The sequence below is a fragment of the Protopterus annectens genome, chromosome 13.part0 (genome assembly GCF_019279795.1).
Source record: "Protopterus annectens isolate FY-2018-M chromosome 13.part0, PAN1.0, whole genome shotgun sequence".
In the NCBI taxonomy this organism is placed as follows: Eukaryota; Metazoa; Chordata; order Ceratodontiformes; family Protopteridae; genus Protopterus; species Protopterus annectens.
The window spans coordinates 1,352,365,743-1,352,390,258 of NC_056747.1; the positions used below are offsets into that span (position 1 = coordinate 1,352,365,743).

Sequence of the window (24,516 nt, forward strand, 5' to 3'; positions counted from 1 at the left end):
ACCAGACTACCGACATGTTGTCTGTCTGGACAGCAATTGTACCTAGAGAAGAGAATCGTGAAAGTGTTGCAACACTAGGAACACCGCTCTTAGCTCTAGGACATTTATATGCAAATGTGTCTCCATGATTGACCAAGTGCCTTGGACAGTCTTTCCCTGAAATAGCCCCACCCCCACCCTATCAGGCAAGCATCTGTGGTCACTGTGGCTGTGGGTTGGGGAAGAACAAAGGGACGCCCGATTATCACTTGGTCCTTGTTCAACCACCAATTGAGATCCTTCTTGCAAAGCTTCGTTAGTCGGATCTCGTGTGACATGGGCAGACGTTGGCAACACCACTGTGCGAAGAGTAGCCACTGGAGTATTCGCATGCACATTCGACCTAGCAGAACTGCTATCAGTGTGGCTGCCAGTGTGCCTAAAAGCTGAAGTATTTGGGACGCAGGAGCTTTGTTCCAGGCTAACAGGCTGGACAGCTAATTTTTTAGAGATACGATTCTTGATTGGGGCAACGTGATCCTTGCATTGACGGTGTCCAGTTCTGCCCCTATAAAAGTAATATGCTGCTAGGGCGATAATGCAGATTTTTCGAAGTTTGGGGTTATACCCAACTGGGAACAAAGGTTTATGGTGTAGTCTTCTTGCTTGTATTAGTTGATGCCTGGAGTTGGCGGTGAGGAGCCAGACGTCCAGATATGGAAACACCCGGAATCCCAATCATCTCAGGTGAGCCGTGACCACTGCCATACATTTGGTGAACACCCTGGGGGCTGTGGTGAGAACAAAGGGCAGGGCTCTGAATTGGTAATGACTGGCCCCCAGCCAGAAACGCAGGTGATCTCTGGATGCTCTGTCCATTTTGATGTGGTAGTAAGCATCCTTGAGATCTATAGAACACATCCAATCGCCCGTTGCTAAGAACGGGAGAATTGATTGCAGCGTGACCATCCGGAACGTCTCCTTCTTGATGAAGGTGGTGAGCTTGCTGAGGTCTAGTATGGGCCTCCAGTCCCCTGTTTTCTTTGGAACTAAAAAGAACCTTGAGCAAGTTCCGGATCCTATTTGGTCCGCCAGGACTGGCTGGATGACTCTTGTCTAGCAGGTTTTGAATTTCTATGGCTGCTAGTTCTCTCAGACTGGGTGGAATGTCTGGGATCCTTGTACCCATGGGGGGGGGGGGGGTTAGTAAAGGGAATGTAGTAACCTCTGGCAATGATGCTTTTTACCCAAGAATCCGTTGTAATGTTTAGCCAGGCGTTTGGGTATAAAGCCAAGCGACCCCTGACTGCCTCCAGAGTAGGCCAGCTGGGCTTCCTTTCAGGAATGCAGGTAGGGCTTCCCAGAGAACTGTTCCCTGTTGTCCTAGTTTTGTGGACCACCTCTGCCATTTTTGCCCCCTCCTCTGCCTCTAGAGAGGGTATCAGTAGGTGTGTTTTGGAAAGCTCCTTGGGGTTTCCGGAACCACATTTTCCCACTTCATTGCCCTTTGGTTTTCCAACTTCGTTGCCCTTTGGGGTACGGTCTAGTTGGAGTGGAAAAACGGACTCTGACGGCAGACAGAGTCTTTCCTTCTTGTTCACACCTAGTTAAGTGTCTCCTTAACTTTCGGTCTGAACAAGGCGGATCCATCGAATGGGGTGTTGACAAAGGAAGATTTAAAGGCTTCTGCAAAGGAGCAAAAGCGCATCCAGGACTGTCTCCGAAGAGCTATCGCTGAGCCTGCCGCTCTACTCGATCCATCGGCAGCATAAGAAATGAGTCACATGGATGAGTTTACCATGGAATTGAGGGTGTTGAATTTTGCAGTCACCTTCTCAGAATCTGCATCAGCTGTGTTACCCTGGAGAGCATCTCCCAGCTCTTTGAGGAGATCTCATTGAAGACGGGTAAAATGCGTCAGGTAGTTGAGCGATCTCATGGAAAATGCCGCAGAACTAAATATGCGTTTCCCATATCTGTCCATAGTCCTACCGGGACTCCTTTTGTTAGAAAGACCTTATCAGTAGGGGAAGTAATGAACTTGTTGGGCCTCCGAGGGACTGGCTCCACTGAATCAGGAGACTCCCACGCCCTTCAAGCAACCAGCTCCATCAGTTCATCGAAGGGTGGAGTAACCCAGGAGGTGGATGGTTGAGATCCAAAGGCCCTCAGGAGGACCGACTCGTCCTCAGTAGGGGCAAAGGACTGCCAATCACCCCTCTGCCTTAAGATTTCCAATATGTCTGCAAATGAAATATCTTCTGAGGGGGATCGTGGGGACCCTTCTGATTCCTCCAAGTTGGTATCCGATGTCAGAGATTCCTGTGGGGAATCCAAGTGCCTCCTCTTGCACAATCTCTTCCTAGGTACTTCATCGGTGGGAGCGTCCGGTGAAGTCCTCAGAGAGGAGGAGGCCACCCAATGGGGATACCTGAGGCCCTGGATCTCGATGCTTGGTGGGGATCTGTGGGGAAGAGGCAGAAAGTACAGTTTTGTACCTACCATAAATGTAGATGTCTGATAGGCATGCATCTGCAGTCCTTACAAATGGGTTGTCCTGTCGTCAGGCAGCCCTTCGGTCGGCCAGATTCCAAAGTCTGGGTCTGGCCTCGGCTGATGTCGCACTTCACCCGACGTCATAGCTGCAGTTATTCGGGTATAAAGGTATCAGCCGACGCCATTTTTCTCAGTGTTTCTTGCCCCAGATGTCAGGTGCCCTCTAGGTAGGCAAAATTTGGATAATTGCAAAAGTTTCCAAATAAGAGAGAGCAAAAATAAAAATAAACATGTATATACATATATACAAACAAATACACCATAATAGATTCCCCCAGCTAGCTAAATGAGGGGTAAATACCCTAGGAGTACCTCAGAGGGGAAGGAGGGAGGGTAATCCTGACTGCAGATGCATGCCTATCGGACATCTACATTTATGGTAGGTACAAAACTGTACTATGTCCTTCAAGGATGCATCTGCCGTCCTTACAAATGGGTAGAATACCATAGCCAAACTGGGGGAGGAGGAGTAATTAGATTATGGTGTAGTTAAGATCCCTTGCAAAACAGCAGTGGCAAAACCTGCTCGGGATCTGGAGTATAAGGGCAAATTATAATGCTTGGCAAATGTATGCACGGAGCTCCAAGTAGCAGCCTCTAAAATGTCTTTGGTAGCCACTCCTCGTAAAAAGGCTGTGGTAGTGGCTATAGCCCTTGTAGAGTGAGGTCTGATGTCTTCTGGAGTTTTCTTTCCATGGTAAGAGTAACAAAATTTAATGCAATTTCCTATCCACTTAGAGATTGTCTGCTTGGAAATTGCTTTTCCTTCCATTCCTGTTGCATAGGCTACCAGCAGCTGGTCAGTCTTTCTATTATTCTTGGTCCTGTCCAGGTAGTAGCGTAATTGTCTATGCACATCCAAGGTATGCAACAGTCTTTCTCCCCTGTTCTGTGGGTTGGGGAAGAATGTAGGCAGGTGGATAGCTTGGTTCAAAGATACCCTGGAGACCACCTTAGGCATAAAAGTAGGATTAGTTCTCATGGACACTCTGTCTTGATGGAAAATCAGGAAGGGCTGTACTGCCATTAATGCCTGTAGTTCAGAAACCCTTCGTGCTGAAGTGATTGCAAGCAGGAAAGCAGTTTTCCATGATACGTACTGTAATTCTGCTGTTGCTGCTGGCTCGAAAGGAGGTAGTGTTAATTTTTCTAGCACAAAGTTCAAGTCCCATGCTGGCAATGGTGGCTTTCTTGGTGGTTTTACATTTTTAATTCCTCTCAGAAACTGCCTGAGCAGAGGATGTGAGAAGACTGGAGGATCCAAGTTGTATTCTGCTGAGATTGCTGATGCATGAATCTTAATGGAAGAATAGGACAGGCCATTGTGGAAGAGCTCTGCCAAATATTCCAGGATGCTAGCTATGTTCACCAGTGACACATTTTCTCCTTTTGCAGTACACCAAATAAGGTATCTTTTCCATTTTGCTGAATAATTTTTTCTTGTTGAGGGTCTGCGAGCCTCCAAGATAATGCCTTTAACCCTTTGAGATAATTCTAGTTTATTTGTTCTTAAGCAATGTTCCAGGCAGCCAGCTGCAGTGTTTTCAGGTTTGGATGCAGGGTTTTGAAGTTGTTCTGTGTTAGTAGCAAGGGAACTAGGGGCAGAGGCCATGTTTGTTCCCGAGACATACTCCTCAGTAATGGGTACCAATGTTGTCTTGGCCAGTCTGGAGCTATCAGGATGATCCTTGGACGGTCTTCTTTGATCTTCAGTAGCACCTTGTGCATCAAAGGAAGAGGTGGGAATGTGAAAGATAGGGAGTCCACTTTCCAAGCAAGGGGGTGGTACGTCCTTGTGCAGAATTTCTTCAGTTGGTGATTGTGTGGGGATGCAAATAAGTCTATTTCTGGTAGTCCCCATTTTCCTGTGATGGTTTTGAAGATGTCCGGATGCAGCATCCATTTGTGGGCATCCGTGGTAGTTCTGCTTAGGATGTCTGCTAGAATATTTTCTTTTCCTGGCACAAAGATTGCTTGTAACTGAATGTTGAAGCTCAGGGCCACGTTCCATAGGTCCATTGCCATCCGGCATAGAGGGTATGAATGTGTGCCTCCCTGCTTGTTGATGTACCACATAACTGTGGTGTTGTCCGTCCTTATCAACGGTTGACCCTGTTGAAGGAATGGTCTGAATGTCTGGATTGCCAGTTTTACTGCCAGCATTTCTTTTTGAATTATGTGTAGGTGCAGCTGGTCTGGAGTCCATAAGCCTTGTATGCACTTGTCCAGCATGTGCGCCCCCCAACCGAGGTCTGAGGCGTCCGTTGTGATGGTCTGGCTTGGTTGAGTGCTGTGGAAGGGCAGCCCTTTGTTTGATTGACAGGCCTGAGCCCACCAGTGGAATTCCTGCTTCAGGCATGGAATTATTGGAATTTGTGTTTCTAGGCTGTGCTTGTGCTGAGACCATAAATTCCTCAGGTACCACTGTAGTTTTCTCATGTGTAGTCTGGCATGTGGAATCAATATTATGCAGGATGCCATGTAACCCAGGGCTTGCAGGACTTTCCTTGCTGTTTGCTGGTTCTGCCTTGTTAATGCCATGAAGTAGAGAGGGAGGTGCTCCTGTTTTTCTACTGTTAGGAATGCCATCTGCTTTGATGTGTCCAGCTCTGCACCCAAAAAGGTTATCCTTTGGGATGGTATCAGCCTTGACTTTTTTATATTGACTGTGTATCCCAGGGCTTGCAGAAGATGAATGACCCTTTTCAAGTCCTTTGTTAGTTTGCTTTTGTTGTCCGCTTGTAACAGGCAGTCGTCCAGGTAAGGGTAAATTTGAATTCCCTGAAGCCTGCAATGAGCAATTACTGATGCCAGGCATTTCGTGAATACTCTGGGCGCAGTAGATAAGCCAAAGGGCAATGCTGAAAATTGATAATGCTCTGATCCTGCAAGAAATCTGAGGTATCTTCTGCAATTTGGTCGTATGGGGACGTGCAGGTATGCCTCCTTGAGATCTAGAGTTACCAGCCAAAACTCCTTGCCCAGCATGGGAAGAAGTTGCTGTAAGGTCAGCATTTTGAATTTTGGTACAATGAGGTATGTGTTTAAAGCGGACAGGTCGAGAATAGGTCTCCATTGGTTTTCTTTTCTTGGTACCAGGAAGAGTCTGGAGTAAAATCCTTGTCCTTGTTCCATGGATGGTACCCTTTCTACAGCTCTCATCCTTAGTAAGTGAGCTATTTGTTTTAGAGCTTCTGTTTTCTGATTTGGAGGTAGGTTTGGAATTCCTCTCTTCCTTGGTAGAGTATGGAAGTGAAACCTGTAACCTTGGTCTATTGTATGTAAAATCCATTTGTCTCCTGTGATGTAATGCCAGTTTACTGAAAATAAGGCTAGCTTCCCGCCTAAGGGTGCTTCTAGTTGTTCCCTGGTAGGCGGTGCCAGAGCCAAGTCACTGTGATTGTCCTGTGGTGGTGTCAGGATCTGTGGCTGTACCTCGCTGGTTGTTAGCCTGCCACTGACGTCCCCTGTAGGCACCTCTGGATTGACCCCTGCCTCTTGAGCGCCTATTCCTGCCTCTCTGAGGTCTGGGGGTGTCTGGAAAGGACCAATTCTTGGAAGGACAGTTCCTGCTAAACCTTGGAGGCTGGACCTGCAAGAAATCCTTGACTGTCTGGACAGATTTCGCCTTTTCTTCCACCTTCTTGAGCACCTGTTGTGCAGGGGAGCCAAACAAATTGAGCTTATCCATCAGAGCATCTAGGAGCTTTGATTTGACATGGTCAGGTAAGGACTGCTCTTTTAACCATGCATGTCTTCTGATCACTGTACCAGTCATGGCTGATCTAAAGGAAGCCTCCAGTGCATCATAGCCGCATTTTAAAGAATGATTACTGACCTGCTGAATGTTATGTACCATTTCCTGAACAGATTTTTTTGTCTAATGGTTCATCCGAGGACAGATTTTTAGTTAACTGGTCTAACATAAATTCCTGATACTGAATCATGTGGAATTGACAGTTCAAGGCTCTAGCTGAAAGAGTAGCAGAAGTGTAAACTTTTTTACCCCATCTCTCTAAGGCCCTAGATTCCCTTTCAGAGGGGAGGGGGTTCTTGGCAGACGTAGCTGCTACAGCCTTGGGTCCCTGGGAGATAGTTTCGGGATCTGCAAGAGGAGCCTTATATAAATGATAATGTGTGTCCGGAACCCTGTAGTACCTATCGGGCTTAGCAGAGGTCGGAGGAAGAGAATCAGGAGCAGTACAAGCATCATTAAATGCATCATCCACAACAGTAAGTACTGGAGGAATGGCTAAAGGCCTATGCTGTGGCAAATGCAGAAAGGTTCTAAGCCTTTTCCTAGAGTCTGTAAAATCCTGGCCCTGCCATTGAAATTGTTCCCTCATAGCATGCAAGGTTTCCCCAAAGGAAAATTCCTCAGGCGGAGAGGCAGAAGGAATGGACTCTTCTGCATCAGAGTCCTCATAAGGAGAAAAAGGGCCCTCTGGAGGGTTAGAATTATCTGATTCATCAGAGGAGTCATCTGTAGAAACTGGCTCAGGGGGCTCTGCTCTAGGCCTCTTCTCTGGAGGTGGGTGAGAGGCTCTGTCTGGGTGAGGTTGGGATCCCCGGATCAAAGAAATGAGATCCTCTGCAAGGCTAAGCATTCGTGTACTAGAGCTAGGCCTGTGGGAGGGGGGCTTAGCAGGCACAGTTTTGGTAGTTTTAGCTGCTTTATCCCTGGCAAAAGCCTTAATCGACATGGATGCAGGAGGCCTAGCAGCTCCACGTGCAGGAGTAGAAATATCCAAAGGGATAGTGTCAGATAAATCCTGTGAACCTGCAATAGCAGGTGGTATTTCAGAAGCAGATTCCACCATGCTGGATGAGGCCTCGGCAGGAGGAATGCTTTCGGTCGAAGGAAGAACCGTGGACTCGGTTTCAGCCGAAACAGAGACACTCGCGGTTGGCTTAACAGCGGTTTCAGCCGAAACCGCGGACCGCGAGTGTCGGTCCTTTTCCTTGCGTTTTTTAGATATTTGCGTAGTCGGAGCATCCGACGGCATAATGTAAGCAAAATCGGGGCCGAAAAACTGCTCTGCAAATTCCGACCGGCGTCTAAGTGTCCGCCGGTTGAAAGAAGCACAGGCTAGACAAGCTGCTACGTCGTGGTCTGGGCCTAGACAAGGTAAGCAGTAAGAGTGGAAATCTTTATGAGGTATTTGTTTCCCACAAGTTAAACAGTTATTCACTTTTTCTGACATCGGCTGAGGCAAGAAAGAGTCCCCAACGGGGTACTTAGCTTTTTTGAAGTCTTCGGTAGCTTTTTTGAAGTCTTCGGTAGTAGTAATCTCTGGTTCTGACCGACCGGTACTTGCGAACAGCTTCTGCTTCGGGCGCCACGCGGCAAGAAAGACTGAGGAAAATGGCGTCGGCTGATACCTTTATACCCGAATAACTGCAGCTATGACGTCGGGTGAAGTGCGACATCAGCCGAGGCCAGACCCAGACTTTGGAATCCGGCCGACCGAAGGGCTGCCTGACGACAGGACAACCCATTTGTAAGGACTGCAGATGCATCCTTGAAGGACATCAAGGCCCTTTAGGGGGAGGGGAAGACAGATCTGAGGAGGTAGTGGTCTTAGCAGACATGACCTTCCTCATGGCATCAAAGGCACCAGAATCTCGGTCCGAGAAGTCCGCCTGCTCCGAAGAGGCCAGCAGCTCTCCCCGAGCCGAGACACCCGCTCCAATCCAGAGGACGGGGCCGAAGCCCCGAGTGGGTCGGAACCGAGGTATCGGTTCAACTCTCCCCCCGGAGCCAGCGAGGGACTGTCGGCCCCGAGATTCCCCAATCGGAACAGAGGAGATCAAGGTCGATGGAGCCGAGGGAGGTGGATCGAACCTCGGCTCCAAAGGCTGTACCAACATCGGTTCTGCCTGCCCCGGTTCCGAAAGCTCGATTTGGCTTCAGAGGAGAAGGTGGAGACGTTATGGCTGGGGTTTCAGGCTTCGAAGCAGAGTGGCTCGAAGCAGACAGCATTTTGGCCATGGCCGGGTTCTCTAATAGCCTCTTGACCACTCGGTCCAGATCCACATCGGAAAGCCTCAAAGAATGTGTAGAGTGATGGGTCGAAGGAGCCGAAGATGGAACCGATTGAAGAACTGGAGACTGAGGAGTCTCCAATATCGGTTCCACAACTGGGCTCCGAGGTAGAGGATCGATACACGGCTCCAAGGCCTCTGGAGCCGATGCACGAACCATACCAGAAGAACTCGGAGCCGATGGCTTGGGCTCCGAGGATCCCTTGGAAGACTTCGACCCCTTCGAAGCCTTGGAAGAGAGGTCAGCCTTGTCTAAGGTAGCCTGAAAATCAGGCTTCAGGAGTCCTCGATCTACCAGCTTCCTCCGCCTTTCCAAGAGAACTCTGGCACTAAAGGAGTGGCAGAGCACACCTCTTGTAGGTGTACAGAACCTAAACAGTAGACGCAGGTGGAGTGGTTGTCTGTAACAGACATCTTCTGACCACACTCACACCTTTTAAACCCTGACTTTTGTTTCTCTGACATTTTAAATAATTCAGGTCCCTGAATTTTGGTCTAAGAAAAATAGTTACTTTTTAACTACAACAACACAGTAGTATTAACTAAGTTCTTACAGAATATTATATATTTATAAACACTAACTATCTAATATTAACTACTCACACTAGATATATAATGCACACAAAATTATATGAGAAGATAACACACAAACACAATAGCTGGCAGAGCCCTTTCACGCCCAAGAAAGAGGCGCCTAAAGCCCCGAAGAAAAACTTTTTAGAAATACTGAACAAGTTATACTAACAGGCAAAAACCTTAATCCTATCAAGAAGGTTGAAAGCTAAGTAAATAATACTAATTTAAAGACAAAAAATCCTAATACAAGAAATTTTAAATCACTGGCCCGACCTTCCTCCGATGAGCTGTTGATCCGTTGCAGCGGCAAACTAGATCTGGGGATTCACAGTACAGCATCATGGGATATACACTAGTTCTCGAGCTTCTCTGAGAGTTTCAGCTTGAAAGCGGCCGATTCGGAGCCGAGGGATCGGCTCCGGCCCACGTGTAAGAACAAAACGGCGAGACAGAACAACTTCACATCATCTATTATTACTTACAAAACTGTACTAAGTTCAAATACAGATCACTGTTGTAGTAACCTAAGCTATATGGGTACATTACCATAGCTTAGGGGGGAAGAAGAGAGGAAAAAGGGAGGACACCAATATACAAAGACCCCAAAAGCCATGGAGAATGATCCTAAAAAAGTTAGTTTTAGACATGGAAAAGGAATCCACTTTGTAGTGCTTTGTAAAAATGTGTATAAAGCACTATGATGTTGCTGCCTCTAGAGTACTTCTATAGTTCATCCTGTTCCAGAAAGCCACCAAAGAAGCCAAAGTCCTTGTGGAATGTGCTGTAACCTTGCCTGAATGCATTTTATTATAAAGTGCAACAAAAGGCAACAGCAGGATACAACCACCTGAAAATGGTTTGTTTTGAAACTGGCTGTCCTTTTCTCGTACATTTATAGGAGACAAAACAGCTCAGCAACTTTCTCACAGGTTCAAGGTCTGCCTAGGTAGCATCCGAGCTGCCTGTGGACATCTAGAGTGAAGGATCCTCTCTCCCTGGATCTTAGGTTCAGGGAAGAAAAATGGAAAAATTAATAATCTGGCTTAAAATAAACTTTCCACTTTAGATATAAAGGTAGAATTTGTTCTCAAAGAAATCCTGTTCCTGTTGAGAAGTTAGGGTTGACTTACCATAAGAGCTTGTAACTCAGATACTCTTGTACAAGATGCTGGAGCAATAAATAAGGCAGTCTTCCAAATTAACAACCTCAAACTCTTCGATTTGTTTCAAATGAAAACTGGTCAAACTTCTTAAACACAAAGTTCAGATGCCAAGGATTAGCCACCTGTTTCTTAGGTGGAAGAGTATGTTAACAGCCCTTTCAAACTGTTTAACTTGAGCTTTATTAGGAAGGGGAGGATTCAGGGCAGACAAGCAGAAATGCCCGACAAATATACACTGACAGAGGAATACAAAAGGCCACTGGACAGTAACTCACACAAATAATAAAAAGCCAGAGGTAGCGGAGCCAAAATATGATCATGTTTTTGACTAGCATCAACTAGAAAATCTTTTCCACTTGCACATGTGACTCTCTAGTAGTAGGTTTCCTTGACCTCTTTAGTACCTGCTGCATGTCCTCAGAATAAAAAAATCTATTCCAAAACTGATTGATTACTTGATAATAAATTTACAGCATAAAGTTTCTGATAAAGGTAAACTTTCATATATACATAAAATTATCAGACAAGAAACTTTTTACAATGTAGATTCATACTGGAATTATTTCACCTCTATTAATGGGGACCCACCAACTCAACAAGATAAACAATATATATTGGAATCTGCTTATAGAACTACATCTTCCATTGTCTGGAGACTTTATACATGGAAATTTTTACATAGATCTTTTTATACACCTTTGATGATGAATAAAATTAATAATAAAGATAATCTATGTAAGAGATGTAATGTAGAAATTAATGCTGACTGGGCTCATATGTTTTATGACTGTATGAAGTTGAAAGAATACTGGAAGTCAATTAATGAATTTTTGCAGGCTCTTTTTACAGATAATTTCATTATTTCTAAGTCTCTTATATTATTCAACACACCTGTACCTCAATGTGTTAAAAAGATTAAGCTTCCCTTGTTATGGTCTATCCTAGCAGTGGTTAGGAAAATAATAACTAGAAATTGGATTTCAGATACACCTCCTTCTGCTCAATGAATTTAAAATGTTATGAATATAATGTGTCATATGGAAATAAGCACAATTAGAATGAGAACAACTAGAAAAACATCACATTTTATTGTATGGGATAATTTACAAAATTTGTTAAAAAAATTCTAATTTCAATAGCACAGTATTTTAGTTTAATTAATTGATCTGATTGTAGTGGATGTCTTTGTAAATACTTTAGTTGTTTTGTTGAATATTATAATAATACCTATTTTTAATTATTTGTATACAATTGTTATGATATTTCTCTTATATGTTAAAACAATAAATTTGTTTAAAAAAAAAAAAAAAAGAATAAAAAAAAAAAAGAAAATTGTATTATCTAGGCGGTCAGTGGTGGAAGTTTCTAGAGTGGAGTCTATCAAACTCTCCCATCTTCTATGAAGAAATCCAGTCTGTGGGAAGCTGGTGTAATTGCCTTGGCCAAACTGAAAATAAAGAACCACTGTTGCCTTGGCGAAAAGGGAATCACCACCACAATTTTGGAGTCCTTCTGGAGCGTCAGAATAACCATGGATATCAGTGGAAAGGGTGGAAAAGCATACACAAACATTCCCCTTCATGGGAATGAGAACCCATCAGTCTTGCAGGCTGGCTTGCAAGGAGTCCTGGTGTAGAAGTACTTCTGTTGTCTACTGTGAGGGAGACAGAAAGATGTACTTAAGGTGTATACCACAGTCTGATCAATTCTTGGAAGAGCCCAGGATGACATTTACATTCACAGTGGTTTGTCCTGGTCCTGCTGAGCTTGTCTGCAATGAAATTTTGCACTGACAGAATGTATGAAACCTGAGGAGTCAAACTAAACTGAGTTGCTACCTTTCAGGCTATCACAGCAAGTCTGCAAAGATGATAAGATCTGGTACCCCTGCTGTTTATGTACCACATCACTGTGGTGTTGTCAAAGTACACCTAAAGAAGTCCTCGGGTCAGAGATGAATCAATGCCTTCCATGTACTGATAAATAGACTTTTCCTATAGGCTGCATGCCAGAAGGATTGCAACTTAGCCTTTCTAAGGGAACCAATAACACTTCTTCCACCTACCTACAGGTAAGCATGTAGGTGTCCAGGCAGTTTTCAAACATCACTTTCCAGTTGTTATCAGAATCACCGGCATCTCCTAACACTTCTTGAACAGATCAATATATCCAAATCTAAGTTATGTTAAAAAAAATTACAAACTAGTTAGTCAATATAGTTTAGAGGAACTAAAAGCTGATAAAAAAACAAACAACAAAAAAAACAACAAATTAAAACAATCACTAGAATGAGCCCTCCCACCCAAAAAAAAAAAAAAAAACTAAACGCAGCAGAAGTGAACACTGCTGAGTGCTACACACTTAAGTAGATCCCAACAGTATTGCTTAGTATCAGAAACCAGCTATTAACTTGCTTCACACATAATACAGACACATATGCAACAGGTAGAAAATCCACACAAGGGTGTGAAATCAAGCTTGCTGAAGGCCGAGAGAGACTGTAAACTTGACTGAATAAATTAAAGTTGCATGCTTACTAATTCATGTAATGACTGGTGCACAACAAACAGTATTATTCAACTATAATAAATACAGATTTACTAAATATGGGCAATGGTGCTGAATACCAGTATGTGCAGCAAAATAAACTAACGCTGCATAGGAGGACCTATGAATTTTAATAACGGGTACAGACGCCATGTCAGGCAAACTAGGAAATAAGACTGGAGGTAACATTCACCAATATCATTTCATCAAGAAGCGTCCCTGTACAACTTCCCATCTTCCACAGTATAAAAAGCTGGGTTTTGCACTTATACTGTGGAAAATACTAACAAGTTCTGTGAATTTTTACAATACGCACACAAAACATATGCTCTGGAAATGGGCTACATTACAAAGAAAGACTGCAGAAGCTAAACCTTTATTCAATTCACTATTACCACTGGATACGTGTTCACCAAAGCCAGAAGGACTACCTTGAGAAAAATATTTTGATCATCAACTACAATTCACTCAACAGAACTACTTACTAGAAATAATAACGTATTAGTTATTAATGACAAGAGTGCAAAATTTTACAAAAAATGAACTTTCTGAAGACTACACATGAAAAATGTAGAATAAACTATGTGGAATTATCAGATTACACACAAGCCTGAGTGTTTTATAACAGATGGCTGTTATCAGATTTACTGGACTATGCCTGACTGCTTTATAACAGATGGCTGTTATTACATTTACTGGACTATGCCCGAGTGTTTTATAACAGATGGCTGTTATCAGATTTACTGGATTATGGTAACATGGAGATTGGCTTGTCTCAACCTCCTATGATGTCCTTTCCTTAGCCATACAAAAACATTGAAACCTAACCTATGAACACAGTCGACTAGCCATTTTCACTTTGTAAAGACCAAAGGATTAAGATTAAGTACACAAGAAGCATTATCTTCAAACACATCTTTGTACTTGTCACCACCTTTAAGTTTTTCTTGCGGACTTTGCTGCATTACCGCTGAACACCAAGTCCAGACTGAATGCTTCCTGTTGCCTCCTCATGGCAAGCCACTGTACACCACTGAACACAAAGTCCAGAGGAAAGTCTTTCTGGTGCCTCCTCGTGGCAGGGACACATACTTCATGATGATGCATTTTTGGGGGCTAAAAAAAAAAAAAAGCTAGCAATCGCTTTCATAAATTGTAAGAAGCCCCAGTGTTCTAAAATTGTATTTTGCCTTTCAGTTTAGCAATTACCCGACTGCTTACATCAATTAATTAATTAGCGGTTCTCGCTTGAATGCCAGTCTACTCAATCAGCATACACTGACTGAGATCAGATATCATCTGCCACTTCCTGTTGACTTCTGCATTCGACTAACTATAAACATTAAATCTGGCAAGAAAGTCAACAAGAAAAACTTTCATTAAATGGTCATTGCAAGCACAACATTACGCTGTGCTTGAAGGTAATGCTTTCTGCATGCTTGTCTTAATTCTACAGACCTGATCGTTAAGGACTGTGAGAAAGTAACTACCAATCAACATACAACATTTACTCTTGTCTCGAAAAACAAAGAGCTGCAAGCCACTGTTTTTTGCAAAAAACTCATAGTAATATTAGACTGTAGTTTATCATTTAAAACAGCTTACAACTCAACTACACGTAGCATACCTCTATTTCAGGGTCACTTGGGTTAGCCAAAGGACTAAGTCTAAAATTTCTGTCATGAAAGTTTTACAAAAGGTCTACAGCTGGCCAATTTGTTTGCTTAACACAATTTAAACTTCAGCTTTCCAAATGCATGTCTGACTCTACAATGCAAAAAATCTGAAACTTGATGCATGAATGCAAGAACAGCAGAAGCAAGCTAGAAAATTCAGTATCCTGAATAAATGTGTACACAGAGAGAGAGAAAACATTTCTGACATAGGATTAGCACCATAAACTTTGTCAATGTACACATTCAGTGGTTGAAACCTAATGGTATATCAATAACAAGCCACTCAAACAAAACTGACAAGAAAGATAAAGATTTATCAAAGATCTAACTGAAATATTACAGAAATAGTTACCTGTAATTCTTCGATTTTAGACAGATAGTACTGATCTAACTGCAATATTATAGAAATCGTTATCTGTAATTCTTCGATTTTAGACAGATAGTACTGATCTAACTGCAATATTATAGAAATCGTTACCTGTAATTCTTCGATTTTAGACAGATAGTACTGATCTAACTGCAATATTATAGAAATCGTTACCTGTAATTCTTCGATTTTAGACAGATAGTACTGATCTAACTGCAATATTATAGAAATCGTTACCTGTAATTCTTCGATTTTAGACAGATAGTACTGGCGCAGGCCTGTGCCTCCCTTCCCATCCTCTACATCCATCTGCATCTGCAATAAACAGGGCATTGTAAAACGTTTTAACAGGACATTTCAAAAACAAAGAATGAGAACGAGCCTATCAACATTACTCAGAAACATTACTTTTTAATACGTAATCAATTTTGCCAAGAAATCTTAAACGACCTTTTGTATAGAAAATTTTGCAGAAAAAAACATTTTTATAACTGCAAATGACAACACAGTTTCTAAGCATCACACTTTCACATGACCTTAGACTATCTGAAAAGAACAGTGGTTCTGTTCTGAGCTCTTCAGCATACAAAACAGCTCACCCTTTCAAAGACAAGAAAGGCCAGCAGCTGAGTGGACTTTTTTATATCCAACCTAGTTCAAGTGATCACTATTCACAGCTTCCAAAAAGGGCAAAAATACCAGTAACAGAAACATTCTGCTTAAGAATTCAGCTGCTCCCAGAAACCCACAGCTGCTGTCCTAACCGGTTGTACCATCTCATGACTGCCTTTACCACCACTTCTGAACTAGACCCCTCTTAAAAGGGGCACCTGCCTACCCCAGTTCACCTGGAGAACAAAATCCACTCCTTCCCTGGACCGTATCAAGGCCTCAGACCAGGACTCCTACATCACTGCTACAGCAAAACAGATCTGCAGTCAACCTAGCAGATCATATCACTGCAAGGCCGTCAGCCAAATGAACTGGTTAGAACTAGCTTAAAATGAGATTTTCTGAGATTACTTTTATAGCACAATCGCGTACTCAAACCCAACAAGTGCCCTACTCTACAAAATATCCTCCAACACCACCTCAACAAGACCACTCAATGGACAAAATCATCTCCTCACCTACAAGTCTCACAATACAGTTTGAAATCTCATACCAGCTGATTCACACTCATTTCTTATGACAGCATTACAGAAAGAGAGGATACTCACTATGTACATACACTGACACACTTCAAACTGTCTAAATAGATTAAAAAAATTGCTGAAGATTAAACCATGACTTTCCTGCCAACATTTTTTTAAGATATTTGCCCCACATACCATGTTTTCCTCTCCTGATACACCACTGTATACTACGGAGGTCAGCAATAACCCCTTTACATATGGGCAGTCAGCTGACTGCCCTTGTGTGTCCTTACATAAAAAAAAAAGGTTTACCAAAAAGTACAAGCTGTAGTCCGTGTACCATTGTATGACAAACCAAGGTCTAAACAGTAGTTACCAATATGTAAACAGTTCTTACTCTATTAGTGGAAATGTATTGCTATTACTGACAACTGCCTTCTCAAGATTCAAAGTTCCAAACTGTCTAAAATTTCAAAAACACAAATTTATTCAGAAAGCCTCTACTGTCTACACCCCCCTCAAGTGGGAGATTTTACCCACATACACCCTAGGTATAACATTTCCGAGGGTAATGTAGGGGTAAAGAGGGTAAATTAGACGCCATTTTTGAAATACTGGGTTGAAGCAACTTTGGTCAATGCAAATACAACCAGTACTATTTAAAAATGTGGACCTTTTCTCATCTATACCAAAGAGAGGTTAAACCTACTGCTCACTCTTCTTGACAAAGGTGTTATATGTCACATGAGCTTCTACAGCCATTTTAACATGGCTGCAAACTCCATGGCTAAGCCAGTCACATTTACCACTGACCCACTGCTACAGAAATTCTCAAACCACTGGAATAAGGCGTTAATCCTCATTCTTACAAAATGTTCCTGCTCGAAGCCTCAACAAGCATCACACACACACACACACACACACACACACACACACACACACACACACACACACACGCACACACGCACAATCCCAGTCTCACATGGATTCCAGCACAGCATTTGTTTCTGTCAGTTTAAAAGTAGTGTTATCTAACAAACTATTCTGTGGAGAAACAGCATGTTTTATTTTAAGGCTGTGGGGCTGCCAGTGTTTGAAAGTGCTTTTTATTTACTTATTTTTAAACTTTTGTGGACTGGTAGTTTAACTGACATTGTTGCTTGTTTTCCCCAGGATAGCGACCAAATTTTTGGCTTGATCATAGAACAGATTGTCACGCCCACTGTCGGTCCTTCTTCCAGCCACAAAAAGAAAGTTAAGCAAAAAAGAAGTTATGTACTCAACATAACGTTCCATCTGAGTAGGTAACTTCATTTGTCAGCAACCTGTGGGTATCGGATCCGACCCAGATCAGAGCCGGCAGCTTTCCAAGCTAGAGATCCGAGCTCCAAGCTCCTCCCCCCCTTACCCATAATACCCTACCTCCCTCCAGTCCTCGGATCGAGTTTGCCCAATTATCAGACAGCACCAAAACAAGTAAAACCTGAACATCCTAACCTGATACCTACCAGGAGTGAATCACTTAATCATTCAGGTAACGAACTACAGGTTAGGGGGACGGAGGGAGGGGGGGGGGTCGGTTGCTGACAAATTAAAGTTACCTACTCAGATGGAACGTTATGGTGAGTACATAATTTCTTTATCTGAAGTAGTTAACTTCATTTGATCAGCAACCTGTGAGAAGAGTCCCCAGCTACCAAAAAACTTGGGAGGCCCTCAAGGAAGAATATTCCAGAGCACTGCAGAGCCAAAGGCTGCCCTCCCTCTGGATATCAGACGTAATTTACAATGTGAAATAAAGGTATGAGAAGAAGCCCAAGTAGCCACAGAACAAATGTCATCCAAGGGTACCCTTGACCAAAAGGCAGCAGAGGTAGCCATAGAACGCGTAGAATGAGCACGAACCCCCACGGGCTCATGCCTACCAGAAATTTTGTATGGGAGCAAAATGCAGTGAGATATCCACCTAGCTATAGTCACCTTCGTTACTGGTTTACCCAAGGACGGTTTAGCAAAGGAAACAAAGAGCTGCTCCGACTTACGAGAGGCAGCTGTTCTGTGCAAATAAAAGCATAACTGTCTATGCACATCTAATGAATGCAGTCTGTACTCTCCTTTGTTCTGGTAGTTAGGGAAGAAGACAGGCAGATTAATGGATTGGTTGAGGTTAGCCTCAGAAGCCACTTTAGGTAAAAAGGAAGGATTGGTCCTGAGGGATACTCTGTCCTTAGGGGAGACAAGATACGGAGGTTTAATACAAAGCGCCTGAAGCTCCGATACCCTTCTAGCTGAGGTAATAGCAATCAAGAAGGCAGTTTTCCAAGACAAATACTTTAAGTCAACCGAAGCTGCAGGCTCAAAGGGGGAGACCAGTAAGAGCCTGGAGGACTAAGGTTGGATCCCACGGAGGAACCGCATTCTTAACAGGAGGTCTTAAAAGAAAAGTGCCCTTCAAGAAGGTCTTACAGATCTTAGAGGAAGCCAAGGGACCAAGATTGTTTCCGATGTGGAAGTGGGAAATGGCCGCCATTTGAACCTTCACAGTTGAAGAACTGGCCCCCTGATGAAAAATGTGGGATAAGAACTCAAGTACTGCTGGAATGGGAGCCGTAAAGGGGTCCAAATAGAAAAACGTTTCCATTTACTGTTGTAGACTTTTCCGGTAAAAGGCTTGTGTGCCGCTTCCAGGATGGATTTAACTGCGGACGAGATGTCGGGAGTCCTAGCCACTAACGGAACTGGATCAACCAAGCAGAAAGCTTAAGGTCGTCCAGGTTCGGAGTTTTCAATCCCGAAGGATGAGAAATCAGACCCGGAATGGGATCCAAGATCCAAGGAGGAGCTATGAGATGAGACCGCAGGTATGGGAACCAGGTTTGACGAGGCCAGAATGGGGCTATGAGGATAACCTTGCTTCCCAACTGCCGAGCTTTTTGCAAGAATTTTGTCATTAACGGGAGAGGAGGATAAGCATAAAGAAGACCGGATGGCCAAGCATGAACTAGAGCGTCTCTGGGGCTCTCCCCCGGTGGAGGGATTAGAGCGAAAAACTCGCTGCACTCTGCGTTCAAAGGCGATGCGAACAGATTACAGCAAGGTTGACCCCATTTGAGGAAGATCTGTTTCGCTACTAAGGGGTTCAGAGACCACTCGTAAGGTGAGAGGATAGTTCGACTTAGCTTGTCCGCTAAAATGTTGGACCGACCCGGGATGTGCGTTGCTAACAAAAAACGGTTGGTGGATATCGCCCACTCCCAAACTCTCATGGCCTCTCGGCAAAGAGGGTAAGACCTGGCCCCTCCCTGTTTGTTGATGTACCAGACCACTGACATGTCTGTCTGAATTGCAATAGTCCCTAGAGGAAGAAGGGAATGGAGAGCTTGCAACGCTAGAAGCACTGCCCTCATCTCCAGAACGCTGATATGCAGAACGGTCTCTGTTGGAGTCCACGTGCCTTGGACGGTTCTGCCCATGCAATGCCCCCCCCCACCCTAGGCGAGAAGCGTCCGTGGTCACCGTGGCTTGGGGTAGAGGCATCAGAAAGGGCCACCCTTCCAAAAGCTCTCGGGAATGGAGCCACCAAAGCAGAGATTCCCTGCAAACCCTGCTGAGGGGAATCGGGGAGTACAATGGATGTCGAAGGATGGACCACTGGACCTGCAAGGTCCATTGAAGAACCCTCATATTCAAGCGGGCTAGGGGTGAAAGGTTGATAGCCGCCGCCCTAGAGCCCTCAGGACTAATTCCGCTGGTGGGGCCAGAGACTGTAGAAAAGCTAAGACATGGAGAGTTAGGTTGCAGAGTCTGTCAGACGTAAAGAAGGCCTTGGACTGAAGCGTGCCTATTCTGGCCCCTATGAAGTCCAGGACCTGAGCAGGCTGATGGGACGATTTTTTGTAATTTATAGTGATTCCCCAATTGGTGGGCCAAATGGAGGAAATAATCCCTGGCCAAGCATAGTAGATGCCTGGTGGGAGCGGCGAGGAGCCAGTCGTCCAGGTAAGGAGAGACCTGTATTCCCTGAAGCCTCAGGTGGGCCGCTACAACCGCCATGACCTTGGTGAAAACCCTGGGGGCTGTGGTGAGGCCATAAGGGAAGACCCTGAACTGATAATGACTGGCCCCCAACCGAAAGCGGAGAAACCTCCTGGATCGCCTGTCCATTAGAATGTAATAGTACAAATCCTTGAGGTCTATGGAGCACATCCAGTCGTTCTGCAGAAGGGGGAGAATAGATTGAATGGTGACCATCTGGAATTTCTCCTTGGCAATGGACAGGTTCAATGTAGACAGGTCGAGAATTGGCCTTAAGTACCTCGTCTTTTTTGGCACGAAAAAGAACCTGGAGTAATTGCCTGATCTGGACTGGCCTGGGGGACGCGCTGGATGGCTATTTTTCTTAGCAGCTCTTCTCTCTAAAGCTGCTGCCTCCCTCTGATTGGGTGGGACATTGTGGAGGCGCCCCAACTGAGGGGGAAGATTCACGAAGGGAATAGAGTAACCTCTGGATATTATTCGGAGCACCCAATGATCTGTCGTGATGGACTCCCAATGTGCTAGGTGTTCCGAGAAACGCCCCCAGACTGCCTCCAGAGAGGAGCAGTCGGGCAACTCATCAGGGTTGCTGCGCGGGTCGGTTGGAAAATGGTTCCCTCGACCCGAAATTATTCGCCCCCCCCTTCCTCTGGGCCAGTGTCCGTCTTGTCCTCCCTGCCTCTGAAGGGCGAATGGTCCGGAGCGAAACGGGATTGTTATTTCCGGAACCACATCTTCTTTTGTCCTCTCTGGTTCCTGGAAAAGGACCTTTGAGGAGCCGAGAAGCGGATTCCAATGGCAGATGTCTCCCGTCTTTCTTGCTCTGGAGTAGCGTATCGCGGACAGTCTTGCCAAACAGCGTAGAACCGTCAAAGGGAGCGTTTGCGAAGGATGCCTTGAAGGGTTCCGCAAAAATCACAAAGACGGAGCCAGGCATGACGCCGTAAGGCGATGCCTACTCCACTGGCTCTAGCCGCCCCCTCAGTCGCATGGGAGAGAAGCTGCATAGAAGTGTTGGATATCGACTTTAGAATGGCCATTCGTGCCGAGAAGGTTTGTTTGTCCTCGGCCGACAGGGAGTCCGGGGGTGACCCAGCGTACTCTATGATTAGATCCCGCTGAAGCCGAATCACATATGCCAAGTAGTTCAGCACTCTTACGGAGAAGGTGGCTGAAGCGAACATCCGCTTTCCAATGCAGTCCATCGTCCGAGACTCCTTGTCGGGAGGATGTACCGAGGAACTATCCTGTGCCAGTTCCTTCTTGGTGGCAGCCGCCACCACCATGGCATCTACTGGGAAAGCTTTGCTCCACGTGGTCCTGTTTGGTCTCCTGGGGATCAGTTCTACAGTGTCCGGCTCCTTCCACGCCCTGGTAGTTATAAGATTTACCAGGGGGTCGGCCAGAGGGGACACCCAAGAGGTAGATGGGCCTGCATCAAACGCCTCCAGAAACACAGACTCATAAGAGGAAGGTTTTTGGGCTGACCACCCCCCCTCTAATGCGCAGTATCTCCATGATGTCTTCAAAGGAGACGTCCTCGGGGGGGGGTGACCTGGGGGAGCCTTCCCCTTCCTCAGTATCTTCCGTGAGGGACTCGAGGGAGTCCAAGTGCCTCCTTTTACACTTTCGTTTGTGAGGAACCTCCTCAGGGGGGGCTGTCCAAGGTGGGCTCACCAACCAGGTCCTGTTCCTCTAGGGGAACCATCTGGGACGTAGACGCAGGCTGTCCCTGGGGCCTGATGATGGAAGACAGGCCAGTCTGTGAGGGAATGGTGGGTGGAGCCGTAGCACGAGCCTGGGGCCTCAAATCCCTCGAGAGGAACCTCTCCATGACGTCGAATGCCGAAGGTGAACCGCTCTCCATAGGATCTGACAGCAGCCCCCTTGGATCAGACCTGTGGATCGGTGCCAGAACCGAAGCGATCGGACCCGAAAGAGAAGTGTGCTTTGACCGCATCGGAGCCGAAGATACACTCACCCCTCAGGATCTGAGGCTCGGCTCCCGGCCCTGAGATCTCAGATCCGAAAAAGGGCCCAACAAACTCGAGGGTACAGCCGGCGAAGTAGCGATTACTATCGGTGCTGACTCCCCAAGTCCGATGCTACCTGGATAAGACTGCTCCAAAACCCGATAATGGATCGGAGAAGGAGCAATGGGGGCAAAGAAAGGGGCCGAGCTTCCCCCTGGAGGGGGGGAGGCAAGAGCACTCCCATCTGGGCCTGGAGGAAGCGACGCATCATCCGGTCCATGCCCGTGTCCAAAAGGCTCCTTGTCGATCTAGAAGTCGCCGAGGCTGGCCGGAAGGCCGCCTCGACGACCTCGAGGATGACCGGGTCTCCTCCTCCAGCTCCAGAGAGAAACGTGGAGAACGGAGCCGAGAGAGGGATGACCTGGAGACCTTCAAGGGAGAACAGAGCTGCTTAGCCGGCGGGGCAGAGGGGGCAGAATCTGCCCGCTGCTTGTGGTTCCTATGCCTCTCCCTGTCTCTTTCCTTCTCTCTATCTCACCTATCTTTCTTTCTGGAGTCCCTCTCTCCCTGGGACACAGTGGGAGTTTTGAGTCCCGGGCCAGGGGAGCAGGAACAGTTGGCTGAACAGCCGCAACCACGGCTGGTGCCACTGAGGGAGAGGAGGAAGAAGCAGAATTTGCGGGCAAAAGGCCCGCAAGAATTAACTTGTTCCTCCTGTCCCTCAAAGCCCAGGGGTTAAAGGCAGCACAGATCTGGCAGCCTGATGACAAAATGAGCCACCCCCAGGCAAATAACACACTGAGTGTGGCCATCGGCTGGGGACAGCTTATGGCCACACTCTGAGCATTTAGAAAATATGGCCTTAGGGCCTTCGGCCATGACAACTCACACACACACAGATAAGGGGAAGGGAAAGGCCAAGACCAACTGACTACGAAAACAATTTAAGCTAAAAATACTAAGGGTCGATTAACAGACACACACACGGACACACACACTTTAGTTGAGAAAAAGAGCAAAAAACCCTATTAAACCACTCACAAAACCTCCAGGAGCTCGTCACTCGTGCTTCAAGAAGCTGCGGCAAACAAGGTCTGAGGACTGGAGGGAGGTAGCAGGGCATTGTGGGTAAGGGGGAGGAGCTTGGAGCTCAGATCTCTAGATTGGAAAGCTGCCGGCTCGGATCCGGGTCAGATCCGATATGCACAGGTTGCGGATCAAATGAAGTTAACTACTACAGATCAGCCTTTGCCGCCATAGCAGGCTAGCCATTTGTTTCAGCCGCAGATGGATAACTTTGCTGTGGCCATTTGTTGTATCTCAGGGCCACTTATCTTTTATATCGGATCCCTCTAGTGTAGCTCCTACAAGCACTATGGACTGGGAGAATGGTCCTCTGCAGCTGTTGGGAGTTCCTTCAGTAGGCAAGGGAGAACCACTCTCGTTGGTCCTGGAAGACAGAGAGAAAGTACAGTTTTGTACCTACCATAAATGTAGATGTCCAATAGGCATGCATCTGCAGTCCTTACAAATGGGTTGTCCTGTCGTCAGGCAGCCCTTCGGTCGGCCGGATTCCAAAGTCTGGGTCTGGCCTCGGCTGATGTCGCACTTCACCCGACGTCATAGCTGCAGTTATTCGGGTAGAAAGGAATCAGCCGACGCCATCTTCCTCAGTGTTTCTTGCCCAGATGCCAGGTGCCCTCTAGGAAGGCAAATTTGGATAATTGCAAAATTTCCAAATAAGAGAGAGCAAAATAAAAATAAACAAGTATATACATATATACAAACAAATACACCATAATAGATTCCCCCAGCTAGCTAAAAGAGGGGTAAATACCCTAGGAGTACCTCAGAGGGGAAGGAGGGAGGGTAATCCTGACTGCAGATGCATGCCTATCGGACATCTACATTTATGGTAGGTACAAAACTGTATTATGTCCTTCAAGGATGCATCTGCAGTCCTTACAAATGGGTAGAATACCATAGCCAAACTGGGGGAGGAGGAGTAATTAGATTATGGTGTAGTTATGATCCCTTGCAAAACAGCAGTGGCAAAACCTGCTCGGGATCTGGAGTATAAGGGTAAATTATAATGCTTGGCAAATGTATGCACGGAGCTCCAAGTAGCAGCCTCTAAAATGTCTTTGGTAGCCACTCCTCGTAAAAAAGCTGTGGTAGTGGCTGTAGCCCTTGTAGAGTGAGGTCTGATGTCTTCTGGAGTTTTCTTTCCATGGTGAGAGTAACAAAATCTAATGCAATTTCCTATCCACTTAGAGATTGTCTGTTTCGAAATTGCTTTTCCTTCCATTCCTGTTGCATATGCTACCAGCAGCTGGTCAGTTTTTCTATTATTCTTGGTCCTGTCCAGGTAGTAGCGTAATTGTCTATGTACATCCAAGGTATGCAACAGTCTTTATCCCCTGTTCTGTGGGTTGGGGAAGAATGTAGGCAGGTGGATAGCTT

At 45.5% G+C, this 24,516-nt stretch overlaps 1 protein-coding gene across 1 annotated transcript in view; it reads right to left on the minus strand.

Annotated features, from left to right (window-relative positions):
• Positions 1-24,516, minus strand: part of PSMC5 (proteasome 26S subunit, ATPase 5) — a 468,796-nt gene that overhangs the window by 400,001 nt on the left and 44,279 nt on the right. Inside the window, exon 2 of the mRNA XM_044055381.1 lies at positions 15,147-15,224. Within this exon, the coding sequence (XP_043911316.1) occupies positions 15,147-15,224 (78 nt within the window). The remainder of the gene's footprint in view (positions 1-15,146; positions 15,225-24,516) is intronic.